This window comes from Pagrus major, chromosome 21, assembly GCF_040436345.1.
Source record: "Pagrus major chromosome 21, Pma_NU_1.0".
NCBI classification, from domain to species: domain Eukaryota; kingdom Metazoa; phylum Chordata; class Actinopteri; order Spariformes; family Sparidae; genus Pagrus; species Pagrus major.
In genome coordinates this window covers 22,435,208-22,458,093 of record NC_133235.1, presented here as the reverse complement: position 1 = coordinate 22,458,093, position 22,886 = coordinate 22,435,208, and the positions used below count along the sequence as shown (strand labels likewise).

The 22,886-nt window shown below is 44.9% G+C and overlaps 1 protein-coding gene across 4 annotated transcripts in view; it reads right to left on the bottom strand.

Moving 5' to 3' along the window:
- The window catches only part of LOC141017408 (zinc finger protein 521-like), a 92,660-nt gene that overhangs the window by 12,168 nt on the left and 57,606 nt on the right, over positions 1–22,886 (bottom strand). For all 4 annotated transcript variants that reach the window (XM_073492116.1, XM_073492117.1, XM_073492114.1 and 1 more), the window contains exons 6-7: positions 6,559–6,690; positions 123–238 (exon numbers count right to left, since the gene is read on the bottom strand). In XM_073492116.1, the coding sequence (XP_073348217.1) occupies positions 123–238; positions 6,559–6,690 (248 nt within the window). The remainder of the gene's footprint in view (positions 1–122; positions 239–6,558; positions 6,691–22,886) is intronic.

The window sequence follows — 22,886 nt, the reverse complement described above, 5'->3', positions numbered from 1 at the left end:
CCGGAGTGCAGGCGAGCGGTGTTTAGTGTTTGTTAAGCTGTCGTGTGTGATTAGCGGTCGCGCTTTCGGGCTGGTGGCCTTTTTTTTTTTTTTTTTTTGCGCTCAGCCAGCCTGAGGCTCACCTGTAACTCTGTCTGGAAGAAGAACTTCTGTGGGCACTGCGAGCAGTCGTAGATCTTATCCTCCTGGCCGTGGGCTGAGAAGATGTGCTGCTGGAGCTTGTTGGCGTGGACAAACACTGCACGGGAGAGGAGACATGGGGACAGAGGAGAAGATAAATGTCAGTAAATTTTTTTTTTTAAACTTCCGCTCTAAGATGCCTCTACTCTGCTACTCATTGTCGACTGTGTGCAAATTAGAGTAGGGCCTCGTTGCCTGCATTAAGGGAACAAAGGCAACAGCATAATTGCATCTGCCTGAATAAAAATTGAAGACAGACTATGTCAAATGGCAAGGAAAATTACTTAATTACAAACAAATGAATGCACTATCAACAATAAGAGAAAAAACATTGTTATGAGATATATAATTGAAAAAAAAGCACAGAGAACAATTTAGATGTTAACAGTGAAACTAGAGTGGTCACATTCATGGCACTAGAGTGAGTGAATGCATAATGTTTTGGGAATAATGATGCTCTTTATTTAGCGCTACTGTGGGGACAACAAGCCGGAAAATAAACAACCACAAAAAATTGGCATGGCTTCAAGTGCAAAACATGGCCTCCATTAGTCTACATAGCTAATTATATTGACAATATAAATATTCATGATGTTGCACTACTTATTCATGCAGACACAGACTCCATTCACCGTCATATAAACACACAACTCGCTGGCACTTAAAACATATACCATACATTTGTGCTTTAATTAAGTCATAGTCCACACTGAGAAGCTAAGGGGGATGCAATTGTGTGTCTTGAGTTTGTGTGTGTGTTTGTGTGTGTGTGTGTGTGTGTGTGTGTCTGCATCCTCCAAGGAGCACTTCAAACATGCCGTTTGTTATCCCGGACCCTTGTGCTTTTAAGGATGGCTGTCTAATCTCAAAGGTCTGGATGCTCCGGAAAAGTTAGCATGTGGGGGCTTCATTTGAATTTCTTACGGCTCAAAATAACTTTTCTTCTAATGCGTGCACCGTGGGGCCAGGAGGAGAGGGAGGGGGGAAGAAAAAGCACAGCCACAAAAGGTGAGGTGTCTGTCGGAAGATGGCTTTGGGGTCGCTGCAGCCCCGTGGCGGGGCCTCTGCAACATTAACGTGTCCCAATTTGAGCTCACCTGGGAGAGCGGTTATTAATTATTGAGCCGTGCACACTTGAGACGAACTCGGCTTCATTGAATGTCACACTCCTGACCTGGGAAATAAAAGTTTAGATTCAAAGCAGAATCACTGGTGGGGATGCCTGCAGACTGCTAATGCCTGGATGACAGCTGTCTCTGGAACATGGCGGCATGTTAACCAGAAATGAACAAACCTCCGCTAATGAACAAACAACAACTCCATGGTCCATTTCTGAAACTAATGACCACAGCAATATGAAGACAAACATAATTCCAGATAGATGGCTGGTTTTTACAGTCGGTTACAAAACATTTACCCTCAAGGTTAAGGCCTCGGCTATCACGCACACTTGTGCCTCTGTTATGCTCTGAGAAAGATGACAATTTTCTTTGTGGGGGATACATGCTCTGCTAGGGGAAAAAAGCGCTGATAAACAATAGCTTTTCTCTTTTGCTGTGTTTTGTCTGCATATACTGTACAGAAGCAGGTCACAGCAGCTGCAGGAAGCCTTCATTATGTCTTTGGCTAGAGGAGGAAAAAGTCAATACAGCAAAAATAAAAATGGATTTGAGACTTGGGGGGCCTTCAAATACTGTACAATAGGGCACAACACAACTGAGATGTCATGGTAGCTGTTTCTGGCTGTTTACATGTGTATCTGATCCAGCTCCAGTAAGACACGCATTTAATCAGTTATATGCATTTATAGCTCCGCATTCATTCATATGCAAGTGTGCGATGATTGAAAGTGTGAGAGCCTAAAATGCACTAATGGGCAGGTCTCCTGTAAGAACAATAAATAATGAATGGACTTAAAGACTTAAATGGAAGCTCAACAACTTATCAGCTAATTTATGTACAACAGTTAGACATTTTAAAATGCTTGGGCCATATTTATGATCGCTAAAAATGATTGGGAAATGCAGCGTTTTAAAATAAAGACTCTCTTTGTCTTCATCATCGTTCTTCAAATTAGCATGCAACTTGTAATAAAGGGAAATGAGGGGACAGAGTATCGCTATTTGGCAGCGCGAGTCACATATGAGATATGCCATGGCATTGCCCATTCAGAGGAGAGACAGCGGCATGTCTTCCAAGAGGGTTAAAATGAGGACATAGAGAAACGAGGAAGAAATAATCCAAAACCACATCCAAACAGGATCAGTGGCTGGCCATTGTGTCTCTCCCTGCTGAGAGTGAGAGAGAATAAGGGAGGGAGCGAGAGAGAGAGAGAGAGAGGGAGAGAGAGAGAGAGAGAGAGGGAGAGAGAGAACTTTGTGGAGTTTGTTGGCCGTGGAGCCAGAGCAGAGCGGAGCTGAACAGAGCACTGAGCCGGGTTGGGCGTCAGGGGTGTCAGGGCTGAGGGGGCTGAGGGGCCAAGGTCTCCTCGCTGTGGGGGATATTAAGCCCTCTGATTAGATCTCAGGGGCCGCCCATGGCAGACGTCTCCTTTACTACAGGCCCCAGCTCATCTTTATTTTGGCAGGGTGGTGCTCTCTGCAGGCTGCACTGCACCAATACTAAGCTGTTTGTGCAGGGGAGGGAAAAAAAAGTTTATCCTTTTTTTTCCCCCTTTCTCCTTTTCATTTATTTATTCGTCTAGCCTACATGTGTTCGTTTCTGCTTAATCCAAGAGTTCACAATGCAGAGGCTGATCCAAGTGTTCTGAGGCAACACAAACAAGTTGATTTGGAGCTGCAAGCTGATAACTGGTAATTTTGAGTTAAAGCTAAGCCTATGTTTTTGGGGTGTTGGGATAATTCTAACGACACGCACCAGCAGAACGTGGGCAGCAGCTAAACAAAAAGCCAATTAAACTACTGTATTTGTCAGACTCTTGCGGATTTGAAAGCCGAGCATCCTGTAGTTTTTCAAGTTTGTACTTCCTGCTGTGACATAAGTTGACGAAAAAGCGTACACACACGCACACACACACGTACGACTTTCATCAGGCACACTTTCTTCTGTTTTGTTTGTCTTAAGCACATATTCCCAATCACAATTTCCACACCAGCCCTCGCTGCTGCTCCTAAGGGTGCAGGCAGACACTTCTAGCTGCAGGCTCCCCCACTTCTGAAACCTGTCAAATCTGTCCTGGGAGAGTCAGCCTCTCTCTCATCATCCAGGGGCTTATGGACCTCTCTCCATTTACCCTCCCTCCCCTACACAGCTCTCTTTTCCTCCTTCTCTTTCCCCCCTTTCATCTCACATCCAAACTTGCCAGTTGCAACCTTCTCGGCTTCCTCCAAGTTTTGTCTCCTTTTCTCCTCTATTTTGTCTCCCCTCGTCTAGCGTCTACGACTTACTCCCCCCCCCAACACTTTCCGGCGGTCTGTTTTGTGGCATGATTTGTCCTCTCCTCGTTCCCCTCGATGTGGATTGAGGATAATCAGGTGTGTCAAAGAATGACAATCACTCCCCACCTCCCACCGAGTTTTGGGTCACGCGGGGGTAGATCAAACCAAAACACGGGCATCGAGTGGGGATGATCTTTTAAACAAAGAGTAACCTTGTTAATCGAGTGAACTCAGTGACCCAGCCACCATCACTGCCGCCACCTAGTTTGATCAAAGTTTGGCTTTTATGTTCAGACTCATTAAGTCTGTAATAGGGATCCTTTTAATCTGTAAATAAAGTTTTTGCAATGGTGCACGCAGTGGTTCATCAACAGCATCTCAACGGCACTGACAAAACAAAACCGGCTAAAACGAAATCTTCCCATGTAGTACAGTTTTGAAGTACAGCACTTGTACTTAACATAAGTTTGTAGTTCTACTCAGCTACATGTCCAAGAGATACCACCTACTTTTTATTCCCAGTTGCTGTTAATTTTCAGATTAAAAACATACAAAAATAGAATATGATGCATTGGTATAGATTAAATGACCTAAAGGTTTATAAAATTGTTCAAATTAGCTCCAGTTTGAGCAAGTTATGAAATAAAAACACTGTTTATATGTTAATACATAACAATCAAGTAAGATATAGATTGTATACTGTATATGGAGAGTAATTCTGCATAATGATTTATTCATAGATTTTATACTTAAATACAATTAAATACTTCAACCCTCCTAGAAATTATGTTTATACATTGATTATTTGTTTTGACAGTTACTTTTTAAAGGTCACATATATGAGGTTTATACATCGTAAGCACTTTGGTTAATGTTGAAAGAAAGAAATGGGGTTTCCAGATAATTTTGAATAAAAGAAAGACATTATGTCTTGTTTTTTTACTCATGTACGTTTGTTTGTTGGTTTGTGACCAGGATTACACAAAAACTGCTGAATGGATTTCCACGAAACTTAGATGGAGGATGGATCTCTGCCCAGAACAGACCCCATTAACTTTTGGTGTGGATCCAGATAAAGGGACAGAACTTGATGAAAAAACATCACACGTATTTAGGTGGCTGGTATCTGTGAGTGAGTACAATTTGATGCTGATCCTAGATCTGGTGAGTCTAAATTATGGTTAAGCAGTTAGGTTCATTTAAAATTTAGAGTGATACAGGGTTATAGAGTTTGATATTTGATTAGGCTTGATTGAATTAAAGGCAACTAGTTCAATATTTAACCATCTTTCCCTAACAAAGTTGTACTAATGAAATGCTTAAATTGATCATTCTTTCCTCTCAAATTTTGTTGGAAAACAAATGAAATAATGTGTCAGTGAACATTTTTCAGTCTCATTTGCATAATTTTGACAAAAATCATAAAAAGTGTCTGTACATTTCCTTTAAAATGTAATTGCTTTTGCAAATAAAGTGATATATAAACACAGTTTCAAAGAGACAGGTGGGAGTACAATTTTTAAATGAAAAACCGCATTGCATATCTTAAAGGTAACAATGAAATCTATCACATTAAGCCTGCTTACCCCACCTAACAATGTATAGTTAGTTTATGTTAGGGTGTAAAAGTAATGTCTTTTCTTTACTTTATGCCAGGCTCAACTGAAATATATTCAAGGACAGCTGTCAGCCAAACTCTCACTTCCTCCTTTCCCTCTGAGTACTCTGACTCCAGTCTGCCTGTCCCCTCCATCCCCAACAGAGGGAGGCCTTTCAGTCCATCCGCACTCTCCACAGCCTGCCTTCCCCACCGCCGTAGCCCTTCGCCCATCTGTCTGTCTGCACTGCGACCACTGTCCTGAGGGTGTACTCTGTCTCCCCCTCCTCCCTCCTCCCCTCCCAGCATCCTTCTCTCTCATGCGCCGTGATCGATATGGACGCGGAGGGAGAGGGGGGACCTGTCTGTCAAAGCCGGCGGTGGAAAATGAAGGCTCAGATGAAGGAGGCATGCTCTGTATATTAAATGCCCAGACCCCTGTGAGGGGTGGAGGGGGATTCGGGGTGGGGATATATCAATAGGCTTCTGCTAAAAGAGAGATAAGGCCAAAACAGCAATGAGAGAAGTAGAGCGCCGTGGAGGGAGGGGAGTGGAGGGAAGGAGAGATGAGGAAAATGAATAGGGAGCTGAGCAGTGAGGTGGATGAAGAGGTAAAAAATGCGGATATTTGAGAAAAAATTCAAAATGCGAGCTAATGATGTTAATTGGTGTAATAACTGGAGGAGATACAAATGAGTTTTTTTGGGCGACGGATGGACAAAGGGGGGTGCAGGAAGCGCAAAAGACGGAAATGAGCTGAGGACCCAAAAAATGGCGAGGAAGAGTAAAGAGCTGAGAAGGGAGAAAGAGTGAAGAGCTGAAGTTAACGACTTTGCAGATTTCATTATAGAGATAGTTAACCCTGTTGACACTGAAGGAGGGCGCTATCCTCTCAGGAGGAGTCCGGTCCTTCCACCTCCACGCACAGAGACAGATGAGATCATTACAGCTATCAGCACCACTGCCATCCACAATTAGCACATCTCCTTTTCTTTCCCCACTCCTCCATCCCCCCATCTCCTCTCAGCTCACACTGTCTTCCCCCCTGCTCTCTTTCTTTTCCCCCCTCTCACCTCGTGACACTCCTCTAGCCTTGATTTGGAGGCAATTTGACTAAATAAAAAAGCCACATGCAGCAAACTGCTCTCAGCTTTAGCCGAGCTGCTTGCTTGACCTTTCCCAACTCATTTAGAACCCATTTGGCTTTTCACATAAGACAAAAAGTGCATGGAAATGCAAAGCTTTGCATATTGTGAGTGGAAGTCTTTGGAAAGTTAAGATGCGAATAAAAACAACTTTTTTATCCTTTCATCAGGTCCATTGGGTTGCTAATGCATGATGCACAAACGCGCTCATGCGTACAAACACATGCACTGTACACACCTGTAAAGCAGACCGGACACTTGAAGGTTCCTCCCATGCCCTCAAAGCTGTGCTCGATCAGGTGGCATTGAAGCTTCGCCGGTGAGTCGAATGACTGACTACAGAGCTTGCATTCATGGTTCAGTCCTTCCTCTGCAGAGAAGAAACAACAAAAACACACAGAAAATCGTAAGAAGGAAAATAAGCGGAGCGTGAATGTCAAGAGGCCTCGTTTCTTTTCTGTCTTTTTTTACTTTCACATGAAATTTGAATTGAACAAATTTGTGGCAAAAGAGTCCCTTCTGTGATTTTCATGACTCAGACAGGAAGAAATATAACGTGTGATCTGCTCCCATCGGGCAGAAATTAGATGGCCAGCCGGGGTCCTAATCGCTCAGACGAGGCCTCACACTTTTGAACATGGTGAGCGTCATCTTTTTGATTAAGTCACATACATCGCAAAATCATTTTTTTTTTTTCAGCGTCTGCAAATGAAAACGGATTCCAAAGAAATCAAAATGAAAGTAAGGCAGAAGGTGAATCAAAATAAATCAAATGCAGAGGGACAAAAAAATCATTCAAAACATAGTTTCCAAAACCCTCATTTAATGTCACCAAACCATCTGATCACTGTCGAGTCTCATTTATAACATGCTCACATGTCAACATTTTGAACACAGAGCATGACAGATTCCCAGTTTATCTGCTTGGCATTAGAATTCCCTCCACGTCCATCTAAACACACCTCAGCCGAGGCCACTGATAGCTTAAATAAATGTCGTTCAGACTGTGAACCTGCACACTTGTCGTTTGCAGCACAACGATCTGCTGACTCAGATTTCCAGAGAACTGCCCATCTCCAGTGCGTCAATAAAAGGCCTATACACTCTGCCACGGGGGCCAGACTAGTGCTCTATCAAACTCCTGCCAAACCTGACATTAGGCCAGCTACTGCAAAAGGGGGGGAGTGGGGGTTGGGGTGATACACCAGGGACTCATCTAGGGTTTATCCCCAGGTCTCTACAGCCCAGTGCCCACCACATAGGCCCTGGGTACCAGAAGCACAAATACGCAATCCACCTAGCCAGCTGTGCCCGGCTCAAGCCCTGGAGGATCCGAGTGGAGGGTTAATCGAAGGCGCTTTAGGCAAATCTGGCAGAATATGTCAGCTGGAAACCGGTGATGTGCATTAACATAGTAACCTGCAACGGACAAGGCACCTCCTGCTCTGTAAATTTAGCAAACTTCCCTTCTTTTACTAAAAACTCATCTGAAACTCACCTTTTGTTTCAGGTTAGGTTTGTATGTTTTGTATCTGTTCGTTGCTCACCATCAACTTTCTATTTTTCTGTTTGGAAGTTGTGCTAAAAACCACAACTGATATGACAGAAGCTGTTTTAATAGTTAAAAATTCTGTATGATAACGGTAAACATGTAAACTTGTCTCTTATTTGGAGGTATTAAAAGAGGTAGTATTTCTGCACCCATAGATTGATCCTGACTTACTCTGACAACTGCAACCCACTGACCCCTGATATTTCCAGGAAGAGAGGGGAATGGAAACATCTCCTGCTGTGCCAAAAGAAACAATAGGATTGTGTGCATATTGAACTCTCAAGTTCTTTTTACAGTCTTCTCTCAATAGCATAAACATATTGAATACATAAGTCGGTGTCTACAGCATTAAATATTAGAAACCATAAGTTCTCACGTGACTGTCTGGTAGAGGATAAAGGCTGATCAAGGTAGCTCATTTAAAAGGGAACAAGTTAATGGTGTGTTCTGCAATTGCGCATTTGACAGATGAGATATTGTGTAGCCTACATGTGCATCTAAGTGTAGCAGCAGGCATCAGCAAAACAGGGGGAGGAGGGTGGCACGAGGGCATCCACGCAGCCGTGCAAGAGGATCAGTGCCCTCTTTGATCACCATTCAGTTTGCTTGTCTGTGTGAGGGTGTACACTAAGGTCAAGCCTGCTGCAGGGTTCACAGATCTGTTCTGCTGCCATATGCGCAGCCCTCGTTTGACCCTAGTGCACAACGCTGTCCCTTTGGAGACCTGGCCTGCTTCATTATGCAGATAACTCTGCACCTGCCTGACTGACCTTGTGTGCGTGCATGTGTGTGTTTATGTCTGTGAGCAGGTGCACCAAGGGAAAAATGGCAAAGGGATGTTAATACAGTACAGAAAATTGAAGAATAAGGTTGGTGTTATTCTATGTTTTTCTGACTGCCAACCAATAACTTAAATATACATAAAACGACAATGTGTTAGTCTTACTCCGAATTCTTTCCAACTTCCCCACACTGACCCATCTTGTTTGTTTTCCTCAAAAAAAAAAAAAAGTGGTTCAGTAATTCATGAAAACAGCTGGGCATTGTAGTTTTTTTTTTAAAAACTACTTTTCATGGATTAATGGGATTAACTGTTTGTGGACAACGAGGGAGCTGATGAGTTTTATAAACACAGGCAACACTTGTTAGTAAGAATAATTCAGTGTTGGATAGCAACCAACTGAACACCCCTCGCCTCACCCTCTTTTTCTGGGATACTGTAGAAAATGGTGGACTCCCCTAGAAGAAAACCCGCTCCCTCTGTAGATATAAAAGATTCTCATTCTAAGGTGACAGAAACACAACGATTCTTGGTTTCAGGTGATGATACACTAATGACTATTACAGTCCCTCTCTGCCCCTAAATCTGACACACTGGACCTTTAATAGGATTCATCAATGATAAAAAAGTTTTTAATTTGTACTGTATATTATACAGGATGACTATATATTAAGTGATATGTGTTTAAATTCTACTAAGTATAAAGTTCAACTACATTCTTTATGTGTTTAATTACAACCCTAAACTGAAAGAGTGCTGGGTAATCGAAAGAAAGAAAGAAAGAAAGAAAGAAAGAAAGAAAGAAAGAAAGAAAGAAAGAAAGAAAGAAAGAAAGAAAGAAAGAACGAAAGAGAAAAGTGGTTGAGAGAGAAATAGAGATTTATAATGAGTAAATTGTGCTCTGTTATCCCCTGTAAAGCAGTCTGAGTAGGGCTGGGTTTGTATTCAGCAGTGTAACAGGGGTTGAATCAAGCTGGCAGCCTGTTTCTTAGTGAGAGCCAAGGGAGGAAGTCAGCTCGCTCGCCCCTATAGCTGCCTCATTGGACTGAGGTCACTTCCTGTCGCTCCCCCAGCCCTTCTCCTGGGCTGCCCAATCAGCACGGCCCTGCGTGAGCCCCCACCCCTCTCTGCGCGCCGAGCAGACTCTGGATATAGTTACAGGGCCACGGGGGACTGTCAGCTCTCTCCCTCTCCCCTCCTCTCCCTCTCTCTCCCTCCTCCGACTCTCTGTTTCCGAGTCTCCCGAGTGTTCTCCGCTGCCACCACCCTGTCCCTCTGCACTCCTAAGAAAATCCTTTAGATGAGAACTGCTCCTGCGACTGCTCCCTCTAAAGCATCCCTGACACCAGCAAAGTAAGCCCATCTGCATATCCACAGGGCCTTGCGTTCCTGTGGCTCATGGTTTATGTATTTCACAGCTCCTTAAAACACAAACGCCTAATATCTCTCCCATGTGGAGGACAGGAGAGGGAGAGGGAGAGAGGAGGAACTACTCTCAAAAAGAATGGTCTTTATTTCTCGGCGCTGTTTACTTTTTTTATCCGGGCTGAAGTTCATGTGCTGTTGAAGGTTGTTTGGGACACTGGGGCTTGCAGGTCTGGCTTGCGTAGTTTAGTGAACTCTTTATGTAACCCAGCTGCAGCATATTGAATTCTGTAAGTTGAAGGCAGCGAATTTGATAGACGTCTTCGTTCGCGTAGAGCCAACCAACTGACAGGCTGCAACTAAAGTAACTAAGACAGTCCAACTTTCTGATAATAGTGTGTAGTTAAGTATAACGCAGGGCATTGCTTAATTAAAAACTCTCCCTCGGCTTATTCCGTTCCAACACCACCACCACCGCTTCCCCCACCACCACCACCGCTGCCGCTGCTGCCCCTTACTCTATTTAAACAATTCTGCTGAGGAGCCGCTTGAATTGGAGGGGAATTCAGGATCACTTTTAGCATTTGGCTTCGGAAGAGAAAAAAAAAAAATCTGATACTTAGATTTACACTCCTCTCTCGGGGTTTAGTGAAATGGTTCTCTGAAGCTCACTCTGAGAGGGACCCATGCTGCTTGTGTCGCCAAAGCAGCACACTCTAACAAATGATATTAAGGACATCAATCAAGGCACTTCTTTGCTGAAAGTAATGAGTAAACAAGTGGGGGAACAAATTGAGAATATTTAGTGGGCTGGAATGGGTTGTTTTGGAAAAGCAGCAGAAAGGAACTAACATAGCAGTTGAAGCTCGTCCAGTCAAACTAACAGGCCGGTGTAATAGCAAGTTTCTAAACTGCCAAACATCGCCATAAAGGCAGAAATACCTGCTTGGAGCGATCTTGTTTATGAGGAATTTCACCTTTAGAAAGAGTTCGCTTTCCGTTCTACCATCTGTTTCAGCCTGATGTTGGAGCTGTATGTTAATAAACTGAGAAGATTTGGTTTTCAGTGGACTCGCTGCTGTATATACAACCCACTGTGGGATTGTGGATGGTAGCAGAGTAGACAGCTTCAGGCCTGTAAACAGTAGGTGGGTTTACTTCTCTCTTCTCTCCGCGGGAACTATCCATTAACAGATAATGGGGGGAAAATCAGAGTGATTAAGGCCCAGGGAATTATGGGTGAATACAAATTGACTCCACCTCCGTGTGGTGTGCTCTCTTGAGGTGGAAGCACTGCTCATAAGGAACAAACTCATTTCAGAACTACTACAAGGCCCATTAAGGCCTGGAGAACGCTGCTGATGATGGGGGTAGGAAGGTGGTAGGTGGGAGCGCAAAGGGATGGACTCCCCCTGGACCGGAGCTGATTGGAGAACTGGCGCCTGGGGGGAACATTACTAATATCTATTTCCTGTCTCCGCAGTGTGAGAAGGACAGAACGAATCAAGTGCAAAATGTAAAAAAATTAAAGGACTAGATTTAATCATGGCACCTTGAAAATTCACCCCATTCTATCAACGAGTTAATGTATTACACGAACAGTGATGGAAATGTGGTCGAGTGCTAGCTAATAAAATCAAAGAGATTGGAAAACTACCACAGCATGAAAGGAGATGCTTTACTCCAGTTTGCCTGTGGGGAAGTGGGCATGTAAAAGGTTCTGTGTCCTCACGTCAGGGTCCCAGGTTCGGTGCCTGACTGATGCTGTTTTCCCACCTCCAGAGTGAGGAAGGAGGGTTGAGGCGAGATTCTTGGCTGTGACATGTCAGCATCGGCGACGCCCGCGCACAGCCAGAGCGACGGATTCCGGAGGAACACGTCTCTGGGAGAATGTCAGCTCTGATGCATGGCAGCTCGTTGGAGGTGCTAATCAGAGCAGGGCTAGGCTCATGCTAGGATCAGCCACTCAGCGCCTACATTAACCGCCTCACAGCTCCCCTGGCTACCGGGCCAGAGGTAGAAGCAGCGAACTGACAGGTTTTTGTGTCGAGATAAACATGCGTAACGCTTGAATGGATGTTACAAAAGGTTTAGCCGACTAGAACACCTTTTGGAGTTCACAAAACATGGGGGACGAAAACATAAGGACACTTCTTCTGCCTAAAATAAACGCACTGAGCAGACATTTCCACTTGAGTTATTTGCCAAGAGCCCCTGTGCATGTGTTTAGCGATACTCAGACTTTTTGCTCTGCGGCAGAAAATAAAGAAGATGAAGCCTTGTTGGTGAAGCATTAATATTAGAGATATAGGAGACAAAAGGCTCAGTTTTATGCTGCACTATTATTATTATCCTTTTATACAAGAAGACCTGAGGCTGGGTGTGTAAATGATAGGTTTGCATAAAATGAAGGCATGTGCAACTTCCTTAAAGGAATCTGGCATTTATGAAGAACCTGCTGTGCTCTATGCATGGCTTACATAAGCATTTATAAGCCTTTATCCCTCAATTGTGCTGTGGCAACATGGCAAACAGCGACATAATATTAAAGAGGAAATGAGAGTGAAATTATACTTCTTTCACATCACTTAAGCCTGTGAAAAAGCCAGTAGAATTTATAGATAATATCTTGACATTTATCCTTCTACAAGCATATTTTTTAAAATACTTTTTTTCTAGTGACGTAAGTAAATCACTCTGATCCTGATGCAAAAGAGTAAGAAAAACACAAGTATGAAAATATGATTTTTTTTCGGGTAAAAAGACTGTATATTTCATATATTTTTGTGTATACCGAATGTGTTTGTAGATTTGAAACTGCACTGAATTTCATGTATCACCCTGCTGCCTGCCGAGGTAAAACTAGTCAAAGCTGGTGTTTCAGCAAGATTTGGCGCTACTCTTCACTTTGAAGGATAGTCTTCCATTTTACATTTGGCCCGGACCACGTTACCTGCTATTCTTACAGCTGAAACCCACAATGGCTGAAACTCGGTCAAACGAACAGTGTGTAGGTCAAAGAGGCAGAGGAAAATAAAAAAATAAAGAGAGAAGGCAGAAATCCACAACAACAAAGGCAAGAGCCGAATACTTGTTAACGAATGATGTGTAGGCGCTGCAGCTGCAGGCAGGTATGGAGGTCCATTGGGGACAAACAGTGCAGGCTGCTGAGATGGATTGCATGGGAGCCCTGGACCCCCTGCAGCCACACAAACACCATTCTGCACTGAAATGCTCTAATTTACTCTATACATGCCTATTCTAAACTGCTGGGCTTTTTCTTCTTAGAAGGAAATAAAGGTCAAGTGACTACGCCCTGACTTTCCAAGACTCTTGTGCTCATTGAAAAAGTGCAAAAATTACAAACAAGCAAAGAAACAGTAAAAACGGGCAAAAGAAAAACTTTGTGGCTCGCAAAGAGGAGAGAAGAAATGAGGTGTGAATCTAACCGGAATCTCTTTCAGCTCTCAAAAGAGTGAGTGGCCTGAATGTAAAAAGTTAATTACGGGCACATGCCCGGCTTTTTTCGCTCGCCTCACTGTGGCATTGTCAGGCTGAGGTATGTGGCTCTATGGGGTCTGTGGTCCACACAAAGGAGCAGGGGAAGAGAGCGTTGCGGAGAGGCCCCTTGGCTGAGCTCACGGCATGGAACACTGTACAATTAGCCAGCCCCTGCGTTCTGCCGGCTTATAATTATCAGTGCTTGCCTTAATTGACTCCCTTAGCCTGCTGCAGAGGGACCCCCCCCCTCATACCCCCTTCCCCCCCTGCTCGACGCAGGCCGCCGAGTGCCACGCCGGGCTCTCCAAAGTCATTTAGAAAAGCGCTCATATTTTCGACACAAAAAAGGGGGAACATTTGGTGAGAGAGAATTCATCATCAGGTGTCTAGAGGTTTTCCTTAATAGAAAAGCTGAGTCCCACTGAGTGCGCTCCATGTAGCGGCCAGCCACGCATGCTCAGGACCAGCAAGCCGCCATTCGCAGCGGGCCATGAGACATTAGCATAATTTTATATAACACAGGCACCCGCACTGGAAATTTAATACATCTCAGCAAATACGAGACAGGCGTTTTGCATAATTTTTTTCTCATTCTCCACCTAGCTTCCTCTCTCTCTGTCCTCTCTCCATGTGTCTCTCCTGTCTCGTCTTCGTCCTGCCTCCTCTCTCTCTCTCTCTCTCTTGCTGCCACTCTCCTTTGCCCCCGCCCCCCCTCCCCCCTGCACAACCACCCCTCTCTCCTCGCCCCATGGTGCTGCTCTCACTAGGAGAGGGGAAGTTCATTACCTCAGCTAAATCAGAATTAGTCCCTTCATTTTGACGGGGCGAACTTCATTAGAAAGGCCCTTCCTTAATCCAGCAGGGAGAACTGATGAATCTACATGGGGGCAATAATTTGCTTCACACAGCACATTCAGCCACTTCCTCCACACTGTTTCCCCCTTCCTTTTCTCTGTCTATCTGGCTTTATGCACTTATGGTTACATTTTTATTAGATCTACAGTTAAAAAAAAAAAACTGAGAGAGGAAAACACCTGCATATAATTAACTAATGGCAGCAGAAAGGGTGTAAGGAATGAGTTATGCTGTTTGGAATGTCCCGTCTCCCCAACAGGCTTCAGGGCCTCTGGAGCAGCCATAGCTGACTTGGCCGACACTCAAACACAGACTGAGCGAGCACGGCCGACAGGAGACTGCTCTGAGGTAACTATTCTATGATTTTACAATGCAATGATTTAAGATGCACAAATCTTTCTTGTGCGTGTGGTTACAGTAGGTAGAATGAAATAAACAGACAAATAATCCTGCATCCTCTTCCTTTTCTTCACAACACACGCTTGTCCAGATCCTTAGAAAAAACTAGCGAGCGAGGAGATGTGAATCAGGACAGACAGCCCCTGACTGCCATACCACAGCGCCTGGTGTCAAACAGATGTGCAGTTTGGCAGCTACGCTCCCCAGAAAACAGAGAGCCCACGGATTCCAGGGTGGCGCTGAGTCGTGCTGCCCTCCCTCCTCTCACCGCTACCCCCGTCCCCCAACAGTCCCGACTCCCCCACACTGTGCCCCTGCAGTCTCCCTCCCTCATCACCTCCACACAGGGGTCCCCTGACTGGTAATCTCGTCCCTCGAATGTGAAATCTCCGACAGCGATGCCCCGCGCTTTTACCCCCTACCTCCGCGGCTGATGGGTAAATTGGAATGGCGCTCCCTGCTGGCGCCGAGAGCTCCGAACAGACAGCAGCACACACATGCTGAGGCACCCCTCACACGCTCTGTCTAATATAGTGGACATGCACACTCTCGCCAAGCTGCAATATCCATGCACGGACACACGTTCCACGCACAGATGTACACACGGGGGGAAACAAACACGCATTCGCGCTGTCAGGTAAATCGCATACACAGCCTCATAAACATACACACATACAGATGCAAGGTAAGTGTTCCATGCATGATCTGTTCGCCCTCATCTGCATAAAGATTGAATGTATGATAGATAAACAGATACCAGGAACTGAGTCAATATATGTTCAAATTTAAATGTGCATCATCTGAAATGGCTCAGCTTGGGTCCTTCTGCAAAAACCGCACCTGACTTCTGTTGCCATAGTTTCTATTATGTGATATGACAGAACACGAAACCTAAAAAAAAAATTCAAACTGCAAACTAAAAGAGTAGAAAGCTGGATCCACAGCATGTGCGGTGTAATAAGCCCTGCCAACTGGGTGTTTTTCAATAAGCATACCGTAAAACATTAATAAGAGACTATCTGTATTTTTAAGGGTAGGATTTCCCAGAGGGCTGGTTTGGTTGCACAAGGCTTCTACTCCATCTATCTGTCTATTTTCCCCCTCACTCGATGTTCTGAAGCACGCGTGAACGGTTGAGTCCACCCTCGAATCGCAGGGACGTCCTGAAATAGTCAATGGGACCTGAAGGGGCGAAAGATCACTGCAGAAGAAGCCACAGAGGCCTTCCTGTCAAAGGCAGTGCTTTCAGGGGGCCAGGGGTGAGGGGAAGCCAGAGGGAGCGAGCCAGAGACATGACATACATTTCATTACACTTAAACCAACTGTGGGTTCAACTCCGAGCCCTGGATTTCCAATGGCGTCTCCAAGGATGGAGTAAGTGGAGGTATAAGAGAATGGTTTTTACAAAGAACACAATGGGTAGGTGGACAAAGGCAGGCAGCTGGACTAATTGCTTGGGGGCTTGTAGGAATATTTTTCTAAGTACTTCTGTTTAAAGCTCAATTTAAGTCGTGTGCGTCATTCTGATGAACATCCTAAAATGTTAATCTCCTCACTCCAGCTGCAATTAGGAAGGATGTTATGATTAAGAGTCATATTTCACAACTTTTACTTATATATATATATCCTACTATCAGATGCTCTCACACATTTCATGGCCAAATTCATCAATTGTACAGCTTTTGTGCAGCATCAAAAGAATCCCCTCCCCTCTCTTCCGTGTCCTCTGTTGTCTGATGACTCCGTTTAATTCCTGCCCATAAACGCAACCTTAGGTGGGCCGGAGACGAGAGAAAACAGTACTTATCCCAGACTTGCCCAGAGTGGTCTTTTCAGCGAGAGCTCTCCTGGCCTTGTAGAGAGACTACTTGTCCATTAAGACTGTCAGAGGATGCTCTCAGAAACGAGAGGCCGTATCTTTGGAGGAGTCTGCAGGGAGCATGCACAGATGGGGGCTGGGGTTAAAGGAGAGTGAGCAGGATGGGTGGAGCGTGTTGGCCAATCTGCACAGGGTTAAAGGAATCGGCTGCACAGTTTCCTAGCTTTTGGGGTGCTCGTACTCTGTCAGCAGCGTACTGTAAAGACACACTTCCCATCATCTCTGCTACGTTATGGAAAATATAATTTGCAGTCTAACCTACTTTGCTTTACAAAGAAATGTCTATTTAAAATTCCTCAGAGTATTATTAAAAGGGCTATAGAATTACAAAACACTATTATTATTGCTCGCTTGGGGGGAGCCCTCGCTCATTAAGCTTCTAAGATGTCTTGGGTTTTGATTATTCTATCAGCTTCATTCTTTTATTATAGTGACAAACTCCTGCTATTTTGTTGCCAATCTCCTTCCAGCTGTCACATCTTTTGAAAGATCACAAAAACCTTCAAACGCACTTGTGATATGTCTTCAAATTCACCAGACATCGCTTGATTCCCCCATTGAATTTGCAGGATTAACTTGAGGAAGAAACGTCTCATATTTCTTAACTGGTTGCTACGTCTGACATCAGAGTGTATGAGATTCTAGCATACTGGTATTGTCCAGGGGAGGGAACCCTCACTCTAACCGTCAGCGCCTCTCCAAGTGGGACAGAGATGATTAAAACACACCATGGCTGTGACTGACAGACTCCCCACCGCTTCCAGAAGATGACATGTCTCCAAGTCACACAGAAAAGCAACTCCTCTAATTTTAACTCTGACTACAACACCGACCCCCTCTGTCAAAACACACAAAAAAAACAGCCATGCTGAGATTCTTAACTACAATAAAAGTGATAACAACTAAACAGAGAAATAAGTTTAAAAACAACAATAGGGAGGGTGGAGACAAAAGGGGTGAGAAGGCGCCATTTCCCTCTGGTGCACACAAACAGCAGGAACCTGTGAGCTTGTGACAACACCTTCAAACATTTCTGTTACTTTCACAGAAATATCTGATGCTGATGCTCCAATGTGATGCTTCCGCAGCAGTCTTGTCCCAGCGCACATTCGACTTGGCAAGCTCTTGGTTACCAGAAAGAAAAAACAGCCTCCTAACGGACTGTGTTTGACATTTGTCATGACAGGAATACAGTGAGAGGAGAAAAGAAAAGAGGAGCGAGAGGTGGGAGGGGAAGAGGAAAATGGAGGAGTGGCAGAGGGTGATCGATGTGTGAAATTGTACGTGTGAAAAAAAAAAAGTAATTCGGCATTCAGGGTTTTTTTTTTGTGCAATTTTCATTTTTTTTCACGATAAGGAGGACAGAGGGGGGTTTCCTGTTATTGTCACGTTGTGTAGAGAGAGCTCAGGGTCGCGTACTAAATGATTCACAGAAAACGGAATCTTTTACATTGGCGTCAGCAATTCAGCCGGGCGCCCTTGTGGGGGAATTCTTTTTGTGTGTTTTTATTGAAGTCTGCACTGAGCGCGCCCAAAAGCTCTGACAGGGGGCCCCCGAGGGCGCTTGTCTTCACCTCCAAATCATAAGATGGAGAGACGAAGCTCCCTCTGTGCTCTCAATTATACCCCTCAACACCCCCTCTCGCACACTGACTCGCAAACCCTGCCCTCCCCACCCAAAAAAATAAAACAGAGGCAGAGAAGAAAAGCCTTCAGTAATACAGTCCCAGTGGAGGGCTCCACGATCGCTCTGCGCTGCTGGAACAGCTGACAGGCTCAATGCGGCGGGTCCATTCCCTGCGGTCTGTCAGAGTTGGTGCTACAGCATGACGGTTAGTACTTCTCTGGGGATGTGCCTCCTTTGCTTGCCCCTGCGTGCCCCTTGCATGACAGGCCCCTCCTCTGACCCATGGAAGCACCGTGGCTTTGCCCCAATTACCGCTGCAGATAGGTGGAACTCTGGGTTACGTGCCCCCACATGTCTCTTTACCTCTCCCATTCTCCCCGGTGAGTGGGAGACCTATCTGAGGCTCCTGGCACATTCACAGGAGGCTGGAGGGGTAGGAGGAGGCGTGGGTGTTGCAGGAGGGTTGGTGTAATTTGATCGGAGGGCACAGCTGCATAAACAGGGGTATCGAGGAATTTCTGTCTGCTTGATGGAATTGACTTTGCATGAATGGCCCCTCTTTTCCCCCTGAAATGGGCCATTTTCCACATGTCTCAATGAATATGACAACCTCTCCAGCAATATGAGTGTAATACTGGAACCGCAACACCAGCCAGGGGTAGCTTGAGTCTTTTCTCGAGCTGTGAAATTCTCCCTCTCTGGCTGTCTTTGCTAAAGACCTCATCCAAGTCCTGCTGCCTGACCTGTCAAAAGCAGCCCCATCCTCTCTAAAACGCCCAAACAAAATAAACCAACAACCGCTGGCAGGGTCAGAGGGCAGCTGCTCTGGGTGCCTGGACTCTGGCGGGCCTTCTGATTGGTGGAAAGGGCAGTGAGTAAAAGGGAATCTTTTCAAAGTGAAATCTCCAGCTGATGGCTTAGAGCTCCACACCCCACAGTTTGTTTCTCTTGCTGCTGTCAGGAGTTTTGCCCGAGCCATTTGGAAGGATTAGAAAAAGTGGGGGAAGAAAAAAACTCAACTGGGCAGATCGTGTGTGCTGTAGGGTCTGAGTGATGGCTCCAGGACCCCTCGGAGAGTGATAAACCTTTGACCTTGACAGCCCCCTGTGGTGACCCCTGACCTCTGGCTTTGTGCCACAGACTCAGTGAGACAGGTGCAGGCAGGAGAGTGACCACACCCCCACTGTCCAGCAAAATCTCCCTCATCTGACCTACCTGTCCTGAAGGTCTGGACTCTCAAACTAAATACACAGCAAAAAAAAAAAACAGAGCTGCAACAGCTGATGTTACTGAGTGAATTAGTGTTTGCTAAGATTAGATTGTGACTGTATAGCAGAGTACAGTCATACTGCATTTACTAAACCAACACTGTGAGATCTACATCAATAGATTTTTATATGAAACAGCTTCGAATGAAACAGCTAAAAGGGAAATGGGAGAGGCAAAGGCTCTAAATGGAAGCTGAGAGAGGCATTCACTTCACAAATGGATTAAGTTCCATTTTAAAAAAGCACTTAGTGAAATGATACATAATGTTATGTAAGAAATACAAGCGTGGATAATATTAAAGTGGAGGTGTGTGCCTGGTGGAGGCACAGCGACACGTCACGCGGCCTCGTTTTCTGCTCCGCAGCGGGCACTAGCTCCAAGGTCGCGCCAGTCCGCGCCAGTCTTTCTGCAGATCCATTTCCTCTCCCTAGGCACTTCCCTCATGTTGTTGGCCCAGTGATTCAGTGCCTTGCATTAAGAGCAATTCACCTGCCTCCGGCGTCCCAGCGGCACAGGTCCCCTGGGGAAACCAGGTGGAGCATAAAAAAGTTCCACATATGGTAAAGTCAAGCTGCTCGGAGGCTGCCGAGTGTCTGCTGTGGGGATAGAGGCTCCTAAAAGGCCCAGCTGGTACTTGGAAAAGGGCTTCTGCATTACTACACCTCAGTGTCTGTTTGGGCTCCCCTTTGGAAAGTGTTGGCCGGCGCACATGACCAGCCATTTTAGATTTCTCCCTCTACCCCTGCCTCATCCCTCGCTCCCTCCCGCCTTCCAACTGGTTCTGTATCCAATTGAACATTTGGTCCTCCACTGCTGGTTAATCAAATTCCTCCATCTGGCCCCCCTATCCCTGTGGAACACAAAAGGTGCAGCCTGAGCCCGGGTCCAAGTGCATATTGGGAGGGAGGAGGGGGGATGGAGACAGGGACTGCCTACCTAACTTACACAGCCCAGTCAACTAGATCAGGTAGAGAGCACGAGGCCAGGCCTGATCGTTTTGGGCAAACAGGAACAGCTTGGGACTAAGTATCAGAGCCCTGCTGTTCATATAGAGCTCAGGGACGGCAGTGGGTTCATATGACAGTAGGAGGGTTTTATGAGCTAATACCTCCACATACACTGTAGAATACAGAATAGAGTGGGAAGCCTAAGTAGTACTGGCTACAAGACACTGATGTTATTCAGTCTCCGCGGCAGCAGAGGGCACTGCGCTCGGAAAACACTGCCCAGGAACAAAGAAAAAAGGCAGAAAAAAGGGAATAAAGACATTTATGTTAAAACTGCAAATTTGCTTGTTGTCTTCCTAATGCTCCTTCCTTGAGTTCAAAGTAGCAGCGTGTCAGTAACTAAGCAGCGTCTAAGCCTGTACTCTGATCAAAAAGAGCTATCTTAAGATATCACACAAAGCCAGCAGTGATCTTTTAATCCCCCAGAGAGTCTGCGTAGCCTTCACAAAATATCTCCTTAACTACATATTTATTAGAAGAGACCTTTCAAAAAGCCGTCCTGCCTGCACAAAGTTAAACAGGTTTAAAAGTGCAGTCACTCTCACAAAACGCTTTCCCTCACAAGTGCGACGTATCCAGCTGATCACGCCTCTGATTCAGCGGGAGGAACCTGAGGCGAGGTGAGGACATAAATCGAGTCGCAGATAGGGAAACACATGGCATCTCGAGTGCGAGCTGTACCCGTCCATAATATCTATTGTATGATTTCTATTCATGTCCGACCATCCTTTCCCCCAGCCAGGTGGCAAAACATGTGTCAATAATTAAACTGCTTTTACATAACAGGATACAGGAACACAATGCAATTTGCTCCCCATATTTCATTGGGCCTTTATGAAAGCACATGAGAGAGCGTAATTAATCAAACCACTGGAATATGTGAACGGCAATTTCCACTTAATGGCACTTACAGGGATTGGGTCCCTTAAGCACCACGTTCTGTCTACCAAACGAGCGGGATTCATTTTCATCTTCATAGTTCAGACAATAAAACCTGGTGTGGATGTTAAACAACACCCATTTGACATTAGGAAATCTGAAAACAACATCAGATTGGGTCCTCACGGCCTGGTCTTATGATTTTAGTTGCACCATAACTGCGATATGCTTAGCTCAAGTTAAGGATGAAATGATGCAGTCATATGCGTATGATTTTCATGCTTTGACTCCAGGAATTAATATTCTTTTTAATGATCTTACTTTGACCTCAAACCAGAGTGTATGTCCTGCATTCACCTAACCACAGGAGGCTAACCGCCTCCCAGCCGGGGACAGGAAGAGGATCATTCACTGCTTTTAGTGGCTTTCTGAGAGAATATGGCCCTAGTCTAAATGGCACCCATGTCCCTAAAAGTGTTTCTCTCTCACCCACCTCTCTTTTCTCTCTCCCTCCGCCTCTCCAAAGACTCCTCTAAGTGCAGCATCTTGTTTCAGTAATTCAGCCAGGGCAGAGACAGTGGAGAGAGGGAAGTAATCGATTTCTCTCTCATTTGGTTCCTCCTAGACTTGCTGTAAAGCCTCTTGGGGAGTTCTGGACTATTGGACAGGACAATGTTATGGGAAAGAGTGTCATTGCGTTTAAGGTCATCGTTACACAGAGGTTTCATTTTGAGTGTATTTTTATTGGTGTACGGAACAAAGTAGACAAACAAAACAACGCCGCCGCCATTTCCAGGATGGCAGACATCAAGACATGTCCTCCCTTTTCATAACGGCACCGCCATTGTGAATGATAGAGCGAAATATCATGCGCTACAGCAATATGATCCACTGTAGTGGTTCACTCTAAAACTGCTGCTAAGTACCAAGCTTTTAGGAACGTCCATAGGTAAACCTTGTGTCTATAAAAAGGCACCTATACTAAATCATTTAGAGGAAATGCCTTTACTATGTGATTACTATTTCTGCTCAAGATGGAAGCAGGCGAACCAAAAAAAAGGAGAGTGGAAAGAGAAACAGCTAAATGACACAGAGGATTGGGGGTGGAATAATATTGAGCTTTCATACTCGAGATTTGAAGAGTGCCACTGTGATATTAGACAGCCGCCATTTTAAATGAAATCCACCTATTTCTCTATTATATCGAATGCCAGCAATAAGATTCTCCACATCATGCATGGTTATTGAGTGTGTTTTTTTTTTTTTACTGTAACTGTAAATTAACTTACAGTTAAAATTACTTTTTTAGGGCAATAATTTAACTTTATTCAAGATTTCCTGGTGAACTTCATGGAGCAAATTCAAAAAAGTATAAGTTGTATTTTCGAATGAAACCATTATGTATACTTATCATGTCAATCAGCCATTCCCAAGCTTAGGAATGATGCAACC